The following is a 15539-nucleotide window of genomic DNA, read 5'->3' on the forward strand; positions in this document are numbered from 1 at the left end:
GAAACAAAAAAACTAACCAGCATGAGTTTCAGCAAACAAACCTGACATTTTTCAACACTACAAAGAACCTAACTGGAGAGGGAAAGAAAAAAGAGAGGGAGAGTGCTTCTGGAGTTAACAGTGAAGATGAGAGTATTTCACATTTCATTTACATTATTAGTGGCAATTCTTCTGGCATAAAAATGGAGCAAGGAGAATTAAATTACTCTAGTGGGATGGGTTTTGACTGAAGGATCAACCACAATTCAAAGCAAAAGGAGTCCACTCAGATGTCAGCATGCTCAGGTGAAATATTACCAATATAAGTACTAAGAAAACAAAACTGGAGAAATACTGGAGATGCTGCTATACAAACAGGTAAATTTACCAAGCAGATCTGTCTTCACATGTATAAAGACAACTAAGTTGAACTTCTTAATACAAATTACTGAGTATTTATTATACTGTGATCCTCTAATAATATATCCGGTGCTACATAAAAAAATGTCTCGTTTAATAAAGAACTAATCTCTCAATTAGTAGCTACAGGGTAACTGAAGCTTCTCACAAGCAAATAAACTGCCCATCATAAGATACAATGATTAAAAAATGGACTGTTGCTTCCATAATGAAATTCAAACATCACATTCAAGTCTACAGAAGCTAAGTATCTCTTACAACATGTTGAATGCTTAGAAAACAAGTGCTTACCTCAGAGATAATCCCCCAAATTTACCAAACAATACAAGAAATTTGCTCTTGTTTCTCATTATCAAGATAGAGCAGTCTTCCGGTTTAATAAACTCTTAAAGATCAACATCATAGAAAATTTAAGGACATGTAACTAACTGATTTTGTCTGACCATTCTCAAAACAGCAACTGGCAAATTGATTTCTCTGAACAGTGAACAATGTATTTCAGACTCCAAAACAGTGATCTGTGAAATTGGTCTGAAAAATCTCCCCAAATTGTTTCAAAGATATTGCAAAGAACAGTGAGCACAAAGAGAGGATAACTGTCCCAACTCCCATGTTCAAATCTACGCAAAGACAAACACCACACACACCTAAAACCAAAAGGAAGAACAAGTGTAGGAGCAGCTCCCACACAGGGAAGTGTGGCAACCTTTCAGGGTTTACCTCCAGAAAGGGCTGAACAAGGGGTGCAGCTGGCTCAGGTTAAAAGGCGTTTATTCCACTGACATTCTGTCTTTACTTCCACGAGCAAGGTTTCCTACTGAAGCAGTCCCATGCTGGCTCTCTCTGTCTCAGAAAAAATCTGATTAATATCCCAAAGCCCTTTCTTCACTGTCAACTACATAATGGGCCTGATAGACAGCAACCTAACACAAAAAATGTTTAGCCTCCTTTACCTCTGTTGCTAGCACACCTCTAACCTTAACGAACCAAACTTACCCAACAGACACATTACTGACAAAGCAGGGCAAGATCCCCACTTTGGTGCACTGTGCAACCTTCTGCCTCATTGTGTTCGTTTGAAGGACTGTGAATCTGGATACAGATTACTTTTCCCCAAGTCCTGTATACAGCCTGCCTAACACTGCCTTCAGAAAATAAAACATTGAATCTAACAATGAGCATGTACGTATATACACATGCACAGTGAAACACCTCCCATATTCCCACACTACAGCACAGGAGTATCAGCCAAGTGCCTGGGCACAAGACACTCATTTCTTTACACTCCTTGTGCCAGAGAAGCCATGAAATTCAGTGGTCAAAGACCACAGATCTCAGCCAGTTTCCTCTTACCTGGGGTCATGGCATTCACAGACTGGAGCAGGGTCACGGTTGCTAAGAGGTAAATAATTAAAGAACTCTCGGAGATTAAGTAAAGCATCTATATCATTCTCAAAGGCCCTGTGTGCGACGCCTGGAAAGAAGCAATTATTGTAATTATTTTGCAATGTTTCATTTTCGAGTATGTATCCATAAAGATACAAAGAACTAACAGCAAGATCTTTTAAACATCATCTATTAACAATTGGGAATTTCAAACAACCAAATCTGACCAGCTAAAAATGCCTACAAAATGCATGGCTATATTAGCCTTTTTCCATAGCAGGCCTGGATTGTTGATTTTATATTTAAAATAACGTGAACTGGTTTATCAGCTGTCACAGGCCTAGCAGGATCCCAACCTCCTGGAATTCAATCCAGGTTGTGGACTCGAGCTTTGAGCTGCATGCTCTTCTGTAAAGGCTGGATCCAAAGGGGGCGGGTGTGCACACGCACGTGTGTGTGCCTGGTTTTGTTTCATCAGCAGCACAGTTCACACAGAATTTGAGATCCCAAATGAGCCTCAAGAAGATTCACGAGTCACCAAGTCTCCCCAGAAGAATTTTTTTTTTTTTTAAATAGAGCTCCATCTCACAATGGCACCTGGTTTTCAGTTGGGAAGTTCAACCAGCCATGCTACTAGGCAAACAAGGCATCGTTAACAATCTTTTCAACCTATGCAAATTTCTGGAAACAAGCAGAAAACTCACCACCCCAAACCTGCCTTGGGAGCTCTGCCCTCCTACAACCTTTTCACTTCTGGAATCTTCTGGATTTGCTACTTTCTCCTCAAAATACCAGAACTCTCCCGCACTCCTACTTTTCCTATTTTGTCTTCCATTACTAAAAGGGACTGCTAAGAGAGCCCTACATGCAGTAAGATCACGAGTCTAAGTAGAGCTTTAACGCTTAGACTCAAGTGAAGCAATGCCCATGACTGCAAAGATCTGTATTAGGTAATCAGCTGTGGAGCCAGAACAACTCCGTCATATACTCTGAAGAACAATTAGTACATGAAGTAAACTATCCAGGCCTCACCAGACACAGCTGTGTGCGTCTTCGCACCCCCAAGCTGCTCTTGTGTGACATCTTCATTGGTAACAGACTTAACTACATCTGGGCCAGTGATGAAAAGATAGGACGTATCCTAGGGGAGGGAATAAAGCAAAAACAGTCAGTGAATACTAGACCCAAGCTGAAAAAGCACCTAAGGAAAAGTGACGGTCTCTAGAGACTTTCTCCAAAATAAGAAAACAGTATAACATAAGGAAGAAATTCCTAAAAAAAATCCCTATTGTATTATACTACAAATCCACAGAAAAGTCAGTTATCTACAGGTTACTTGGGAAAGTTATTCTTGACTTTCCATGAAGAATAAAACTGCATCCAATTTAATTTAACCTAGCCTCAATATGGAGACATACTTTGCCATTTCCATACACCTTTTATTTTCAATTTCTGTACTATTCTCTCTGCATACATTATCTGTTTATGCAGAAAAATAATTTAAGACAAAAACGAATTGTTATGTAAAGACTACAGCATGTGCTGCTATTTCCTATGACAAACCAGGAAAGACTTGTTAGCACTGAAATACACCTGAAGAAAGACAGATGGAAGAACTTTTTGCTGAGTATCCATGGAACTTTAAATTGAATAGGAAAGAATAATTATGGTTCTACCAGTCAAAGTACTAGTATGAAATGCCTAAAAAATACAAGGGGATGAAATGTTTGTCTCACCCCACCTATAAACACTGAATTTGGATGTTACAAAACTCATTAACAAAAATTCTTCTGAAGCTCTTTATAGGCATTACTCTTTCTCTAAAAATCAATTGAGACAGCCTTTTTCAATATTTCCCTGTCTGTGTTTTGAGCAGGAACTGTCACAACCTACCTGCAATCAATACCTGCCAGGAGCACAACATATCTAACAGTTTATAAAATGAGGTAATGGTGGGTGTTCAAAACCAGGTTGTACACTTGCCATGCTACCTGATCGTATGGAATTGGCAACCTTGGCATTCCAGATGATTTGGTAATGTATTAAGTACTCTTATATCAAATGCTTTAGACTGACTTTCTTTAAAACTGACACTTAATACAGAAACTATGCAGTTTTGTTGTTGTTTTTAAATGAGTATCTTGAACAAAGTGCTTTTTAACAAAAAAATTAATCATCTCTTCCTCTATCCTATGTGCAAAATAATGGAACAGACTATTGCGGTCCTGCTGACAATGACATTAATGATATTCCTGCAGCAAATTCCAAGCCTTTACTGTTCCAAAGCAGGAGATCCTCACCAACCAAATCCCTGATCCACCATCAGTCTGACTGTGACTGATCAATGCAACGAGCAGCACATCAGGACACACTGCACCCTTACCTTCACCATGAATGTGAAATCAGTTAAAGCAGGTGAATACACGGCTCCGCCAGCACAAGGGCCCATAATGAGGGAAATCTGAGGAACTACCCCAGAGCACAGAACATTTCTCTGCAATAGACAAAAAACAGACATCTAGTTTTTACACGCCCACCCAAAAAAAGTGTCTGTATCTTTAAATCTGTTCAGACATTCTGCAAGAATTCACAATCACAAACAGGAGAAGACAACTGGGCTTATTTATTGGGAGATAAATAGCTAGACAGAATGCCTTGATGCAAATAAAAGCAAGATAATTGTTTCTACTGTTTTGCTTCTTTCTGTTCCTGAGCACAAAAGTACAAACTATCAACAGGCAGGAGAAGGTCACCACACCATACAAACTCTACTGTTTTAGTCACTATCTTAATCTCCCACATTCTTGCACTAAATCCTCCATACTTGCTCAAAACGATAACAGAAGCAAATTAAGTGTACTTACCTCCCAAAAGTGAACTGCAACCTGGTCCCTTAATTGGACAGAAGGGGCCATTGCACCCATACTGAGAACAAATCCATTATGCAATACTGCAAGGAAATGTCCTAAGCATGAACTCACTTGTCATGTTTTCCAAGTTGCAATAAATTTGATCTTTCTGTGCATCATTTCCAGCCTTATATTGGAGGAATAAAGGTCCAGAGGGATAAGAAATCCAGTATTAGAAGCGGTTGGCAATAACACCTGGAATACTGAAACTGTCTAAAGTGAGTATGACAGATCTGGAGCACTTCCCAGAACTTAGTGATACACTTTAAGCATCAGTTAAACCTATAGTTTCTGCACCTCATGTTTTTTTGAAGAAATACTAAAACTTGGTAGAAAGGGAAGTCCATGTAAGGGCTCTTTTAATCTCATGTAAGGCCTCTTTCAATCAAAAACAAGACTGGCTGGCTTCTCATGGCTACATTTGGAGCTTCGTATTCTGTTTTAGGCCCCAACAAGTCTGACAAACTGGAACGCATCCAGGAGATACCACCAAGACTGTCAGAGACAGTAGGAGCAGGCAGTGTCCAAAGAGAGGCTGCAGGAATGGGGTTTGTTCAGCCTGGAGAACTAAAACCAAAGGGAGAGCCTTCTGCTACTTGCCGTTATGCTGAAGGGTTCTTATACAGAGGACTGAGTCAGACTCTTCAAAGACCCATTTTTTGGGAAGCAATGGGTTCAAGTCATAGCAAGAGAAATTTCAACTAGATAAAAGAAAAAAAAAAAATTGAAAAAAAAAAATCTATGAGGATGGTTTAGCACTGGAACACAGGCCCAGCAAGGCTGTCAAATCTCCATCCCTAGAGATATTCATAACATGACAGGACAAGATTAAGCAACCTGGTTTACCTTTAAAGCTGACCCTGCTTTGAGCAGAGCGTTGGCCTATGAACCTCCAGATATCCCTTCTGACCTGAATTATTCTGTAATTCTGTTCTAAAGTGGTAAAGCTGATGGTTGGCCATGGTCAGCCATTAATCAAAGAAACAGAAAAGCAAGAGAAAAGTTAATTTTGAAAAACATTGCCCTAAACATACCACATGGTTGTAAAAAAGAAAGAACTGGAAATAGGATGAACTTTGTCCTTTCGGTCAGTGCTACAAAAATCAGATGGCATTGACTCATTCAGGTGCCATTATGTTAAAAAAAGAAAAACAAAAGCCAAAAACACACATGCAAAACTAAAGCAAAAAGAAAACTTCCAGTAAGATGACTGATGATGATTCTCAGGATCTATCTGTCACTTGCTTTCAAAACAATTCTAAAACGTGTTGGTGATTATTACTTTTCCCACCATTTGCAGTAAATGACATATCTCATTCCTACTGAAAGCACATCATGTTTGTGTTATGTTCACTTACTTTAAAACTGTGTGTTTTGGAAGGCATAAAAAATAATGTCATTTCAGTGTAAAAAAGTCTTTAGAATGAAAAATACAGTAGAAACAAAATTTTCACCAGTCTAATCAGTCCTGGCTGTCCTCAAACGGTAAGATTAATGAGTTCCATTGTACTGCAAACTGTTCATTGCACAGAAACCTCTGATTTGCATTTTTTTTTTCTTCTCTCATTGACCCACCATCTTGATAGAACTTGGTGCTTCTGATCTGAGTTCTCACATTATCTTCAAGCGCGCAGTGTTTGATTTACTCTACATCCCCCTTTCTGCAGCAGAAAACTCACCATTATCAGCCCTACTGAAAGCAAATCTGCTCTGTCAATTCTTGACATGTCTGTATCTCAGACAGGACACAGGGACAACTAGCGGTGGATCGCAACCATCAGTCACCTAACAAAACACGAGAGCATGCCCACTTGTCTCAGAAAACACATCAACACTTTGTGAGAAATTACAGCCCAACACATGCAATTTGTACTCAGCGTGAATCACAAAATTAAATAGTTGTTTGGGCTTCTCTTCCAATTAAGGAAATTGCCTGTTCTTCTGACAAAGCTCACTATCTAGTGAAACTCCTACAGAGCTTTTAATCAGCTCACGGTATTGGACAAGGTTTAGCATTACTACTGTTTAACAGATGGGTAAATGGAACTAACAAGTAATTTGACTAAAGCCAAAACCAAGAAGAACCAAGAGGACAGCCTGTGTCTTGCAAACTGCTTTATCCACCAGGTAACACTGGCTGAAATAGGATGACAGCATCCTAAAAGTTTACTTATAAACACCAACTTAAAAACAGGCTTTGTCCTTCTTTATGGATGGCAAACCTTCTGGTCATCCAGCAGGCTACTTACCAAAAATATATCTGCATAGCCAGCCAGTGACTCCACTCCCTCCTGAATACGGGCTCCTCCTGAGTCATTCAACCCAATCACAGGCGCACCAACCAGGGCAGCTTGATCCATGACCTGGAGATGAATACAAAATCCTCATTATTTACCTAGGTAAGCTAAAGCTCCAAAGCAGCCTCCACCTTCCTCATCAAAGCGTACATCCCCTAGAAAAAAATCCACCTAACAGAATTTGAACTGCTTGCATAGCGCTTAGCTTCTTCTCCTTCTCTTGTGTTAATTAGCAGTCTCTAACTGCTTACAGACACACCATGTTTTGGCTCATTCAGACGACTGTAGGCACATTTAATCCCTCACGTCCATCAATATTTATCTGCTTTACTAGCTCTGCATCACCCAGTGCTTGTGCTAATTGACACAGTCACAGAGGTTTGGACCAGAAAGGGCCAGAGACTTCTCTGTTCATGAGAAGTCTCAATTGCACCTAAACCCGTCCCTTGTGCAAGTCCAACCTATTCTTCAATGTTTACTGCAGTGGTGACCATGTAATCTCCATAAGCAGTATATCTAACACTTGACTATCGTTCTTCACAGAATCACAGAATCATCTAGGTTGGAAGAGACCTCCAAGATCACCGAGTGCAACCTCTGACCTTACACTAACAAGTCCTCCACTAAACCATATCACTAAGCTCTACATCTAAATGTCTTTTAAAGACCTCGTTACAAGTTCTTTGAAAAGACTACATTTTTGAAATTTAGAACCATTACTTCCTTCTCAACACGTGGTAGACAGGGAGACACTCTGTCATTTACGAATGCCTCTGCCTTCATAAACACCCAAGTACCTCAATCTCCCCTCTGTCTTCTTATTTCCCTTCATGTTCCTACACTAAGCAACATCAATTCAATCACATGGTCTTTCTACAACCTATTCTCCAGCTCTCTGATCATTTTGGTAACTTGCCTCAAGATCATACGCAATACCGCAGCAGAGTCTTGAGTGGGAAGATTAAATTCCTTACATGTTATTTTAAATATCCTTGCTTATTAGATCCCAGCAGAACATCTGCCATTTTCAAAACATTGGCATATTATATTAAAATCTGCTTCAACTCCTAAATATTTTTTCTGTAAAACTACACATGGTCAATCAATCTCCATTTTGGTATTTTAAGCTGCTTTTTCCTGCCCTTTCAGTCACTGTTACTCAATTATATCTTATTTCAGACTATTTTTAACTTTTTAAGATTTAAAAGTCAGTCCCGTCTTTCAGAGGTCTTGCAGCATCCACGTTGGATTTTATATTGCCTATAGAAACACAGTAAGCATACTCGGTCATGTTCAGATCAGTAGCACCCCAGCAGTACCACAACTCCAACCAGAACACGAATCAGAAATAACTGTCTCTTGAGTGTCTGCAAGTAGAAACAGCTGAGAGCTAACAAAGTAAACCAGGGTTCTTCAAGCTTTGTGCCTGGGTGCCCATTTAAAAGTTGGAACATCGCCGTGGCAGACATGGGGAATGACTTCCCAATTTAAATAAAATCCCAGGTTTAAAAGCCATCTGTGTGGGTTGCAAGCAGAGGCACTGTGAGCCACAAGTGGCCTTGTTTACTTAGAGGAATGTTAGGCATGGAGTTATCAAATGTCTTATTAGAAATCAGTTGGCATTTATTGCTTCTTCCCAGAAGGCCTGTTATCCTATCAGGTCAGGTTAGTGAAACAAGTTCACCGACACTTTTTACTGCCTTCCAAGGACTTACAAGACGGATTAATTACTTATTTCAAGGTGTTTCCACCTAAATTCCTAAAATGAAAACCTAAAATAAAGCACACATCAGTATGCACATTTAGACTACTGAAAATATGCTTATAGACTTGAGAATAGACTTTTTTTTTCTGTACTGCCAGTTTTTTGGGGAACATTTCAGGCTTCACTCTCAAAAACACTTATTTTTCTTCATCTCATGGACTCAACAATTGTCTTGAAACTTGACATCATAGGTGCACATTAAATAAATAGGTTCTGAAGTGTTCTCCACCACAAGTGGAACACATACTACCCTGAAGAGCCACACTAAATCCCTATTGCTACAGGGAAACCACAGGCATTTAATGTGGTCTGAAAGACCATAAGGCTCTTCTGCAAAAGGAGTAGGCAATCTGTAGCCCAGACGTACCTCCCTGGTAGATGTGCTGCAAGATACCAAATAGCCCTGCCCCTCTGTAACTCCAGGCAAAAAGCCCATGGCAGATGATCACCACCAAAGTGGCAGATCTCCAGAAAAGTCCCACTGAGCAAAAGCAACTTCACCCCCACATTCTGTGACATTTTACTTGCCTCAAGCAACCGATAAGGTTTGCAGGAGCCAAGATTGTCTCCCAGAACTGATTTCTGCTTCCCACAATCCAGCCCAATAAGAGCTAAAAGAAACGTGACAGACAGCACACACCCAGACAGTCTTCTCTGAGCTCTGCGCTGCCCAAGCTGCAGCCTCAGACTGAGCAGTTAATGCACCCAGACCCTTCAAACTTTGGAGTCTACCATTGAGACTGATGCCAACTGAATGCAGTAACAACTAGAAAGACTTATTTTTTCTAGTTCTGCTAGAATACTCTCTCTGCTTCTTTACCAATACTCTCTCTGCTTCTTTAGAAAATTGAAGTTAAAAAAAAAAAAAAAACAAAAGGCAGGAAGCATCCCATCATTCCAGAACCAGTATTTCCCTCCCATCACAAAGAGACACTGCAAAGCTCCAGTGTAAAAGGATAACACAAATGTTTTTCCCAATATCAATACCTGGTAAAGCCAAGTATTTATTATCCAGCCCAAAGTCTTTGTGTTTTCCAGTTTTATACCCCTCACTGCTTAAGGGTATATGCTAAGAAGTAGTAATTCCAGCAGGAAAAAAGGCCTCGTGCTCAATACCTTGATTCCAACTGCACAACAAGAAAAATTCTGGAATTTTCCCTCAGCCCATGCCACTGAACACCCATGCATGAAAGAGCCGTTGTCCTCCACACCCCTGGGATTCAAACACCAGCTTTTCCCATGAGACGAGCAGGCAAACAAGAATAGCCACAAGTGCCTAATAACAGAAGCTCTGAGTATCAAGGTGACCTCTAAGTTGTAAAACTGTTTGTCTTCAGATTCCTTACTTGTTACATTTGCTTTTTATAAATGCTACACTTCACATAGCACTGTTTGTAGGAAGAAGTTTCTTCCAAGTCATTCCATATTTCTCCAGTAGACAATGGCTACTTAATCTATATTCGTAGTTCGCAAGTCTCTCTAAGCTTTTGTACCATAGCAGAAAGTCAACTTAAATAAAGTGTATATTATTTAGGAAAGCCCTCTTATACTTGGAAAGCTTCCAAAGGGTACCTCTCTGCTCAACTGTGCTGTCACATCTTACCAAACAGAAGGAGACAGGCATTTTCAGATTGCCAGGGACATATACCATAGCCCACTAAGTCAGTCACAAATCATCTTCTCCAGCACAACATATTGGAAAAAAGGACACTGACAATCTTTTTGTCATCGTTTTTTTACTGGGAAATATTACCTTGCAGATCTTCTGGGCGTGAGCTCCGGATAAACTACCTCCAAATACAGTAAAATCCTGGAAGCAAAACAAATTCGGAGATTAGGGAAAGAATCATTTCAATAAGCAGATGAATGAATCCCAATAACTGACCCTGATATAAAATGTGGCAAGTAAACAGAATAATCCCGCAATGCTCTACATTTGGTGAGCTGCTCCAAGGCAATCTGACTTCCTACAGCAGCCTGCAGATCACTCTTGTTCAATCCGAGTCTTCTTTACACGTAAGATCTGTACACAGATCTTTTATACAAATTTGCCAGTGAATTCTATGTTAAAATCACAAACTTGCTATGTCTCACCTTTATTATTCTTCAAGCAAACACTCTCTACAAATATATGTTCCTCCTTCATGGAGGAACTTACCAATAGTGGAGTAGACTGGAGTAAGCCTGAGAAAATTTATGTCAAGGAGGATCCTGCTGCAAGGAGCAGCAGTAAGATAAATCTGCAAACAGGCAGAAATCCAGAACTGAAAATGTGCTGTTGCTCTATACTATACTCATGAGCTATGCTCCAAGAGTTTATTATTCTTTCATGGGTGCTGCAGTGACTGTCAGACAAAACTGAGTGTTGGTGCTACCCCTGGGCCTGGGCAGATTTTGAACAAACAACAGGAGGCCCTGGGACTAACCCAGAAGGGAAAAGGGAGATTGACACCTACTGGCACCAACAGAGCAGGTCAACATCTGGTGAGTTTCACTGATGCATTCCCACTGAGTCAAAGAAACTCTAAAAACGGTGTTGACAGAGAACACCATGACTAGCAGTTGAACTAAAAAAGAAGTGACATCTCAGGCAGCAGCTGAATTTGGAGAGGAACACATTTTTTATTTTTTTTTTTTTTAAATGAGGGCACACATTTAAATTCTTTTCATATGAAAACTGACCTTTAATCTTGTTCTTTGAACAAGGCCTCTGTTCAGCTTCTATCTTATGTTCAGGCCCGGGTATCAAAAATGCCTTTCCCTGGAAGGACTACATACAAAAGACAAAACAGGCAGGGTGTACACCTAGCTCCAAGGTCACAAAGCAACAACCATTAGTGCCTGTGGTGGCGATTTGAACCAGGGCTACTTCGCTGCCCAGAACAAAGGGACAGGTACCAATGAATGACAAGAAAGCTCTTCTTTCACCATGCTAAGACTTAACTAAAAGAAATCTCCATCTATGGTGTTCCCTCTGAAATATTTTTAACACAAAAAGTACAACTAATCTCTCTCTTTGACTAATTAGAGATTTCAAATCTGGAAAAAAAAAAAAAAGAAAAAAAAAAAAACAGTTCAAGGTTGCTTGGGTACCCTCTACCAGCAGTTCCAGCTGACACCTCCGGCAGGAAGCCCTGGCTCCGCAGCTTCAGATGGGATGGCAGCTCCCAGAGCTCCCAGTAAGGTGGCTCCCAGAGCTCCCAGTAAGATGCCCGCTGACACTTGTGTTGCTCCAGGAACCCAGCCATGCATAGCCAGCTGCAGCGACACAGTCCAAGTTCTCACATGCTTCCAGCACATTGTGCTCGCTGGTTCCTCCATGAATTCACTCTTTGCATTTTGGGGGGCTCTTCCAGTCTCTCAGCATATCAACACCCCATGGCATTACACTGAAGCAGTGACAGTTTCTGACTCCAGAACATTCTCACTGGCTCCGCATTTGCTTCATCTCAACTTTGTCCATGACCTCATCTCTTGCCAAAAAAAAGTTTTTAGAAAGGCTTTTTTTGCCTCTTCTTGTCTGAAAGTGCCCTGCTTCTCCCCACAGGATGTTGTATTTATCTCATGTTAATTGGCAGAAGGTAAACAGGTATATTACTACATGGTCATGGTGAAATGTCGTTAGTTTATTTCAAAAGATAAGTTAATGCTATTTAAAAAAATGAGAAGCAGAAACATACCTGACTGAAAACATACGCCAGTCTCCCATTAATCCGTCCGCGGCCAGTCACCACACTGTCTCCAGGGTACTACATTAAAAATAAGTAAAATTAATTTAAAACAATAATTTAAAAAATCAGAGCAGCAATGACACCCATTAAAAGAAAAACACATTAATCTGTATTGACTCCTAGGTCAGGGCAAAGACCAGTGTTCTCAAAGGGCTGGGCTTTCATGTTTGCAGTGGGGGATCCACAATGACTTGCCTCAGTTCTGAAAAGGAAGAGTGGAGGTAATGCCATATATTAGTTGTGTATGCACATAAAGATTTGTGTATTTTGCAATTTCCCTGCAAATTTCAGTACATCTGGAGTTAAGGCAAACCATGCCCTCATAGATAGGATGTACCTTTTATTAGAACCAGCTGATGATTTTGAAAGAAGAGACACAGTGCATGAACCTTTCTTCAGGTCATAAATATAGCTGAAAACACTTAAGCTGGATCTGTCCTATTTTTCAGTCTGCAAATATGGGAAGAAGAAAGAATTGGAAGAGGAAATACAGCCTGCGAATCTTAAACATCTCCTTATCAATATAGTCTTGCTTTTGACTAAATATATAGATGTCTTTCAAAACAGCAGCAGAAAAATGAACATTACTGCTCTGTCACAAAGGAATTCCAGGCATTTCAATGCTTTTTGCTGTTTGCAGAAAAAGCGGATCGTGTAGGGTCCACTCTAAGGCCCATTTACACACAAGGTAATCTGTTCTCAGGAAGGTCACACCTGTTTGTGGGCTTTTCTCAAGCTGCACTGTTACCAGTTTATGATTTTTGGCTTGCAGGAAAGCAGAAAACACATCTCCAGTTCCAGCCTTCGTATCTCAAAGATGACTTCTAACTGCCCAGGCAGCCCATAGAGTGTCCTGGAAGCGAGTGCAATCCTCACACTACCTTCAGAAACTTCCAAAAACCCAGAGAAATTCAATGCTAAACTAATGTTCCAGCTCACTGCCCACCAAATAAGTCACCTGTCGTGAAACACAATCTGTAGCTCACTGAAAGGTGAATTTTGAAGGACACGGAAAAAATTAACCCTGTTGTCACCCTGGGGACTTTGCTGCTCCTCCTATCTTCAGAAACAGCACCTTGTTATCAGAACTGTGGGATGCAGCATTGAACACCGTGATGAAAGGTAGCACAGGAGTTCATTCAATTTGCTGGGGAACAGTAAGAAAGAAAAAAAAGGTGTTTGCTCCTGCACTCAACCAGAGCAGAGAACATCTAGCATGACACCCACAGCGTGCAGCTGCAACTTGAAGGACTACAGAATGGTCAATGGTTGAATTAGCGCATAAACAGAAGCTGCAGCCACTGTATGCAGCACGGGGCAGCGACACACATGGAGCAGCTTCTCACCACATCCCAAACCAGTACAACCCCCAGGAAAGAGGGCCTTTTGCTACAGGAGGACTCACACTGAACAGGCTCATCTGCACTAGCTGTCTACACATCCCAGCATGTTTGTCAGCCACTTATGTACTGCACTGCAACAAAATACTTTGCCTGTGTAGGGATTTTTTCAGGCATTGATGTTACTGTGAGAGACTTCAGGGAACCACAGATTGTTCCTCTATATGACAAACCTCACGTACCATGTTGGTTCAGGATACAGGGCCACGTATCACAAACTGCATAAGCGAAGCAGATTGCAGCTTGTTAACAGACCAGTATAACTGCTTGAATTTCCAGACGCATCAGATTATAATGCCCTAAAGGGCTTTATGACTCTGTAGTTTGGCAAGTATAAATATAGATCTGAATTATTATTTATCTAAGACATATCCAAGGAGATATTTGAACCAAACAGGTCATCTTCTAAAAAAGTTATTAAGTTTAAACAATGGAAAAATAAACCATGTGAACAGTTAAAAGGAAATTACAAGTGACAAAAGCGCATTTGCAAACCCCTTCCAAACCCAGAACAGTAAGATAAGCTGTGTGTGAACAGAAGAGTATTTTCAACTGCTTGGATGGCTGAACAGCAAAGGACAAAGAAAAAAGAGTTATATGAAATCAAAATACCTTATTCTTGCTAGAGTCCATCCCAAAGTCAGAACATCTGTGTTCCACAAACATGTCATATTCATCAAAACTGTCAGGGTCCAGCAACAGAAGAATTCGTTCTCTTGCTGTCAGCTTTCCCTGAAATGAAGCAAGCAACAATTAATGCAGCCATCGGGTAGATCTGGCTCTGCTGACCATCGGTGGACATAGTTGAATGAAACAGTCCCTTGCTTCATCTGCTATATTGGCCCCACTAAGCAACTGCACGCCCCTAATCTGGAAATAAGTGATTATCCTCCTTAAAAACAAAGATAACGCAAGCCAAGCTTTGAAAAGAAGGCTGGCTATTTGAACAGCACTGCCACAAGATAAAGGAAACAATCTCAGCGTCTTTTCAACAAGATATAATAGCATCACAGCTATTTTTGCTTACGCATTTGAACGATATTAAGGCCTTTGTTCTATTCCGAACCATGGAGCCATTCCGCAGCTAAACCAGCCTTTACCAACAGTTCAGGACCCTCAATGACATTTGACCGTGTCAAGCAAAAAGAAAAAGGAAATATAACAGCCTGCAGGGATTTTCTGACAAGTTCCTTTGGTTCTTTTTCTGTTGGACACCAACGCAGGCAAAAGTACAGCAAGGGCCAAGAACCTAATTAACTAACCAGGTATGCATGGCCCTTGCTCAGTACTAATGATGCCAAGCAGCAATAAGTGATGGTTCTTTTTGTAAACTTTGCCTTCTAAACAAATTTACTTCCAAGCCAGGTAAGCATCCGCATACAGAGGTCAGGGCTTGCTACAAAGCACGAGCTGTGCACCCGCACTGCCTTCTTCCTGGGGACTCTGCCTCAACACGACATTCAAGCACCAGGGCTCCCCTACAGAGCTTCTGGCCTGAGGGTTAGAAAGTTCACGAAGAGAACAAACGTAGGATGAACGCGAGCTGTATGTTTAATCGGTATGAAACACGGGATATGATGTTCGAGGGCCCTCGATGAGCAGAAATGCTTGTATATCAGTATGTCAGTGTCCCCAACTAACTTGGTAAGCCC

At 40.7% G+C, this 15539-nt stretch overlaps 1 protein-coding gene across 1 annotated transcript in view; it reads right to left on the minus strand.

Annotated features, from left to right (window-relative positions):
* PCCB (propionyl-CoA carboxylase subunit beta) overlaps positions 1-15539 on the minus strand; it is a 28029-nt gene that overhangs the window by 11768 nt on the left and 722 nt on the right. The window contains exons 2-8 of the mRNA XM_084529473.1: positions 14500-14619; positions 12437-12505; positions 10510-10566; positions 6944-7057; positions 4169-4279; positions 2818-2926; positions 1753-1873 (exon numbers count right to left, since the gene is read on the minus strand). Of these exons, the coding sequence (XP_084385599.1) occupies positions 1753-1873; positions 2818-2926; positions 4169-4279; positions 6944-7057; positions 10510-10566; positions 12437-12505; positions 14500-14619 (701 nt within the window). The remainder of the gene's footprint in view (positions 1-1752; positions 1874-2817; positions 2927-4168; positions 4280-6943; positions 7058-10509; positions 10567-12436; positions 12506-14499; positions 14620-15539) is intronic.

Source organism: Aythya ferina (assembly GCF_964211825.1).
Source record: "Aythya ferina genome assembly, chromosome: 9".
Taxonomy (NCBI): Eukaryota; Metazoa; Chordata; class Aves; order Anseriformes; family Anatidae; genus Aythya; species Aythya ferina.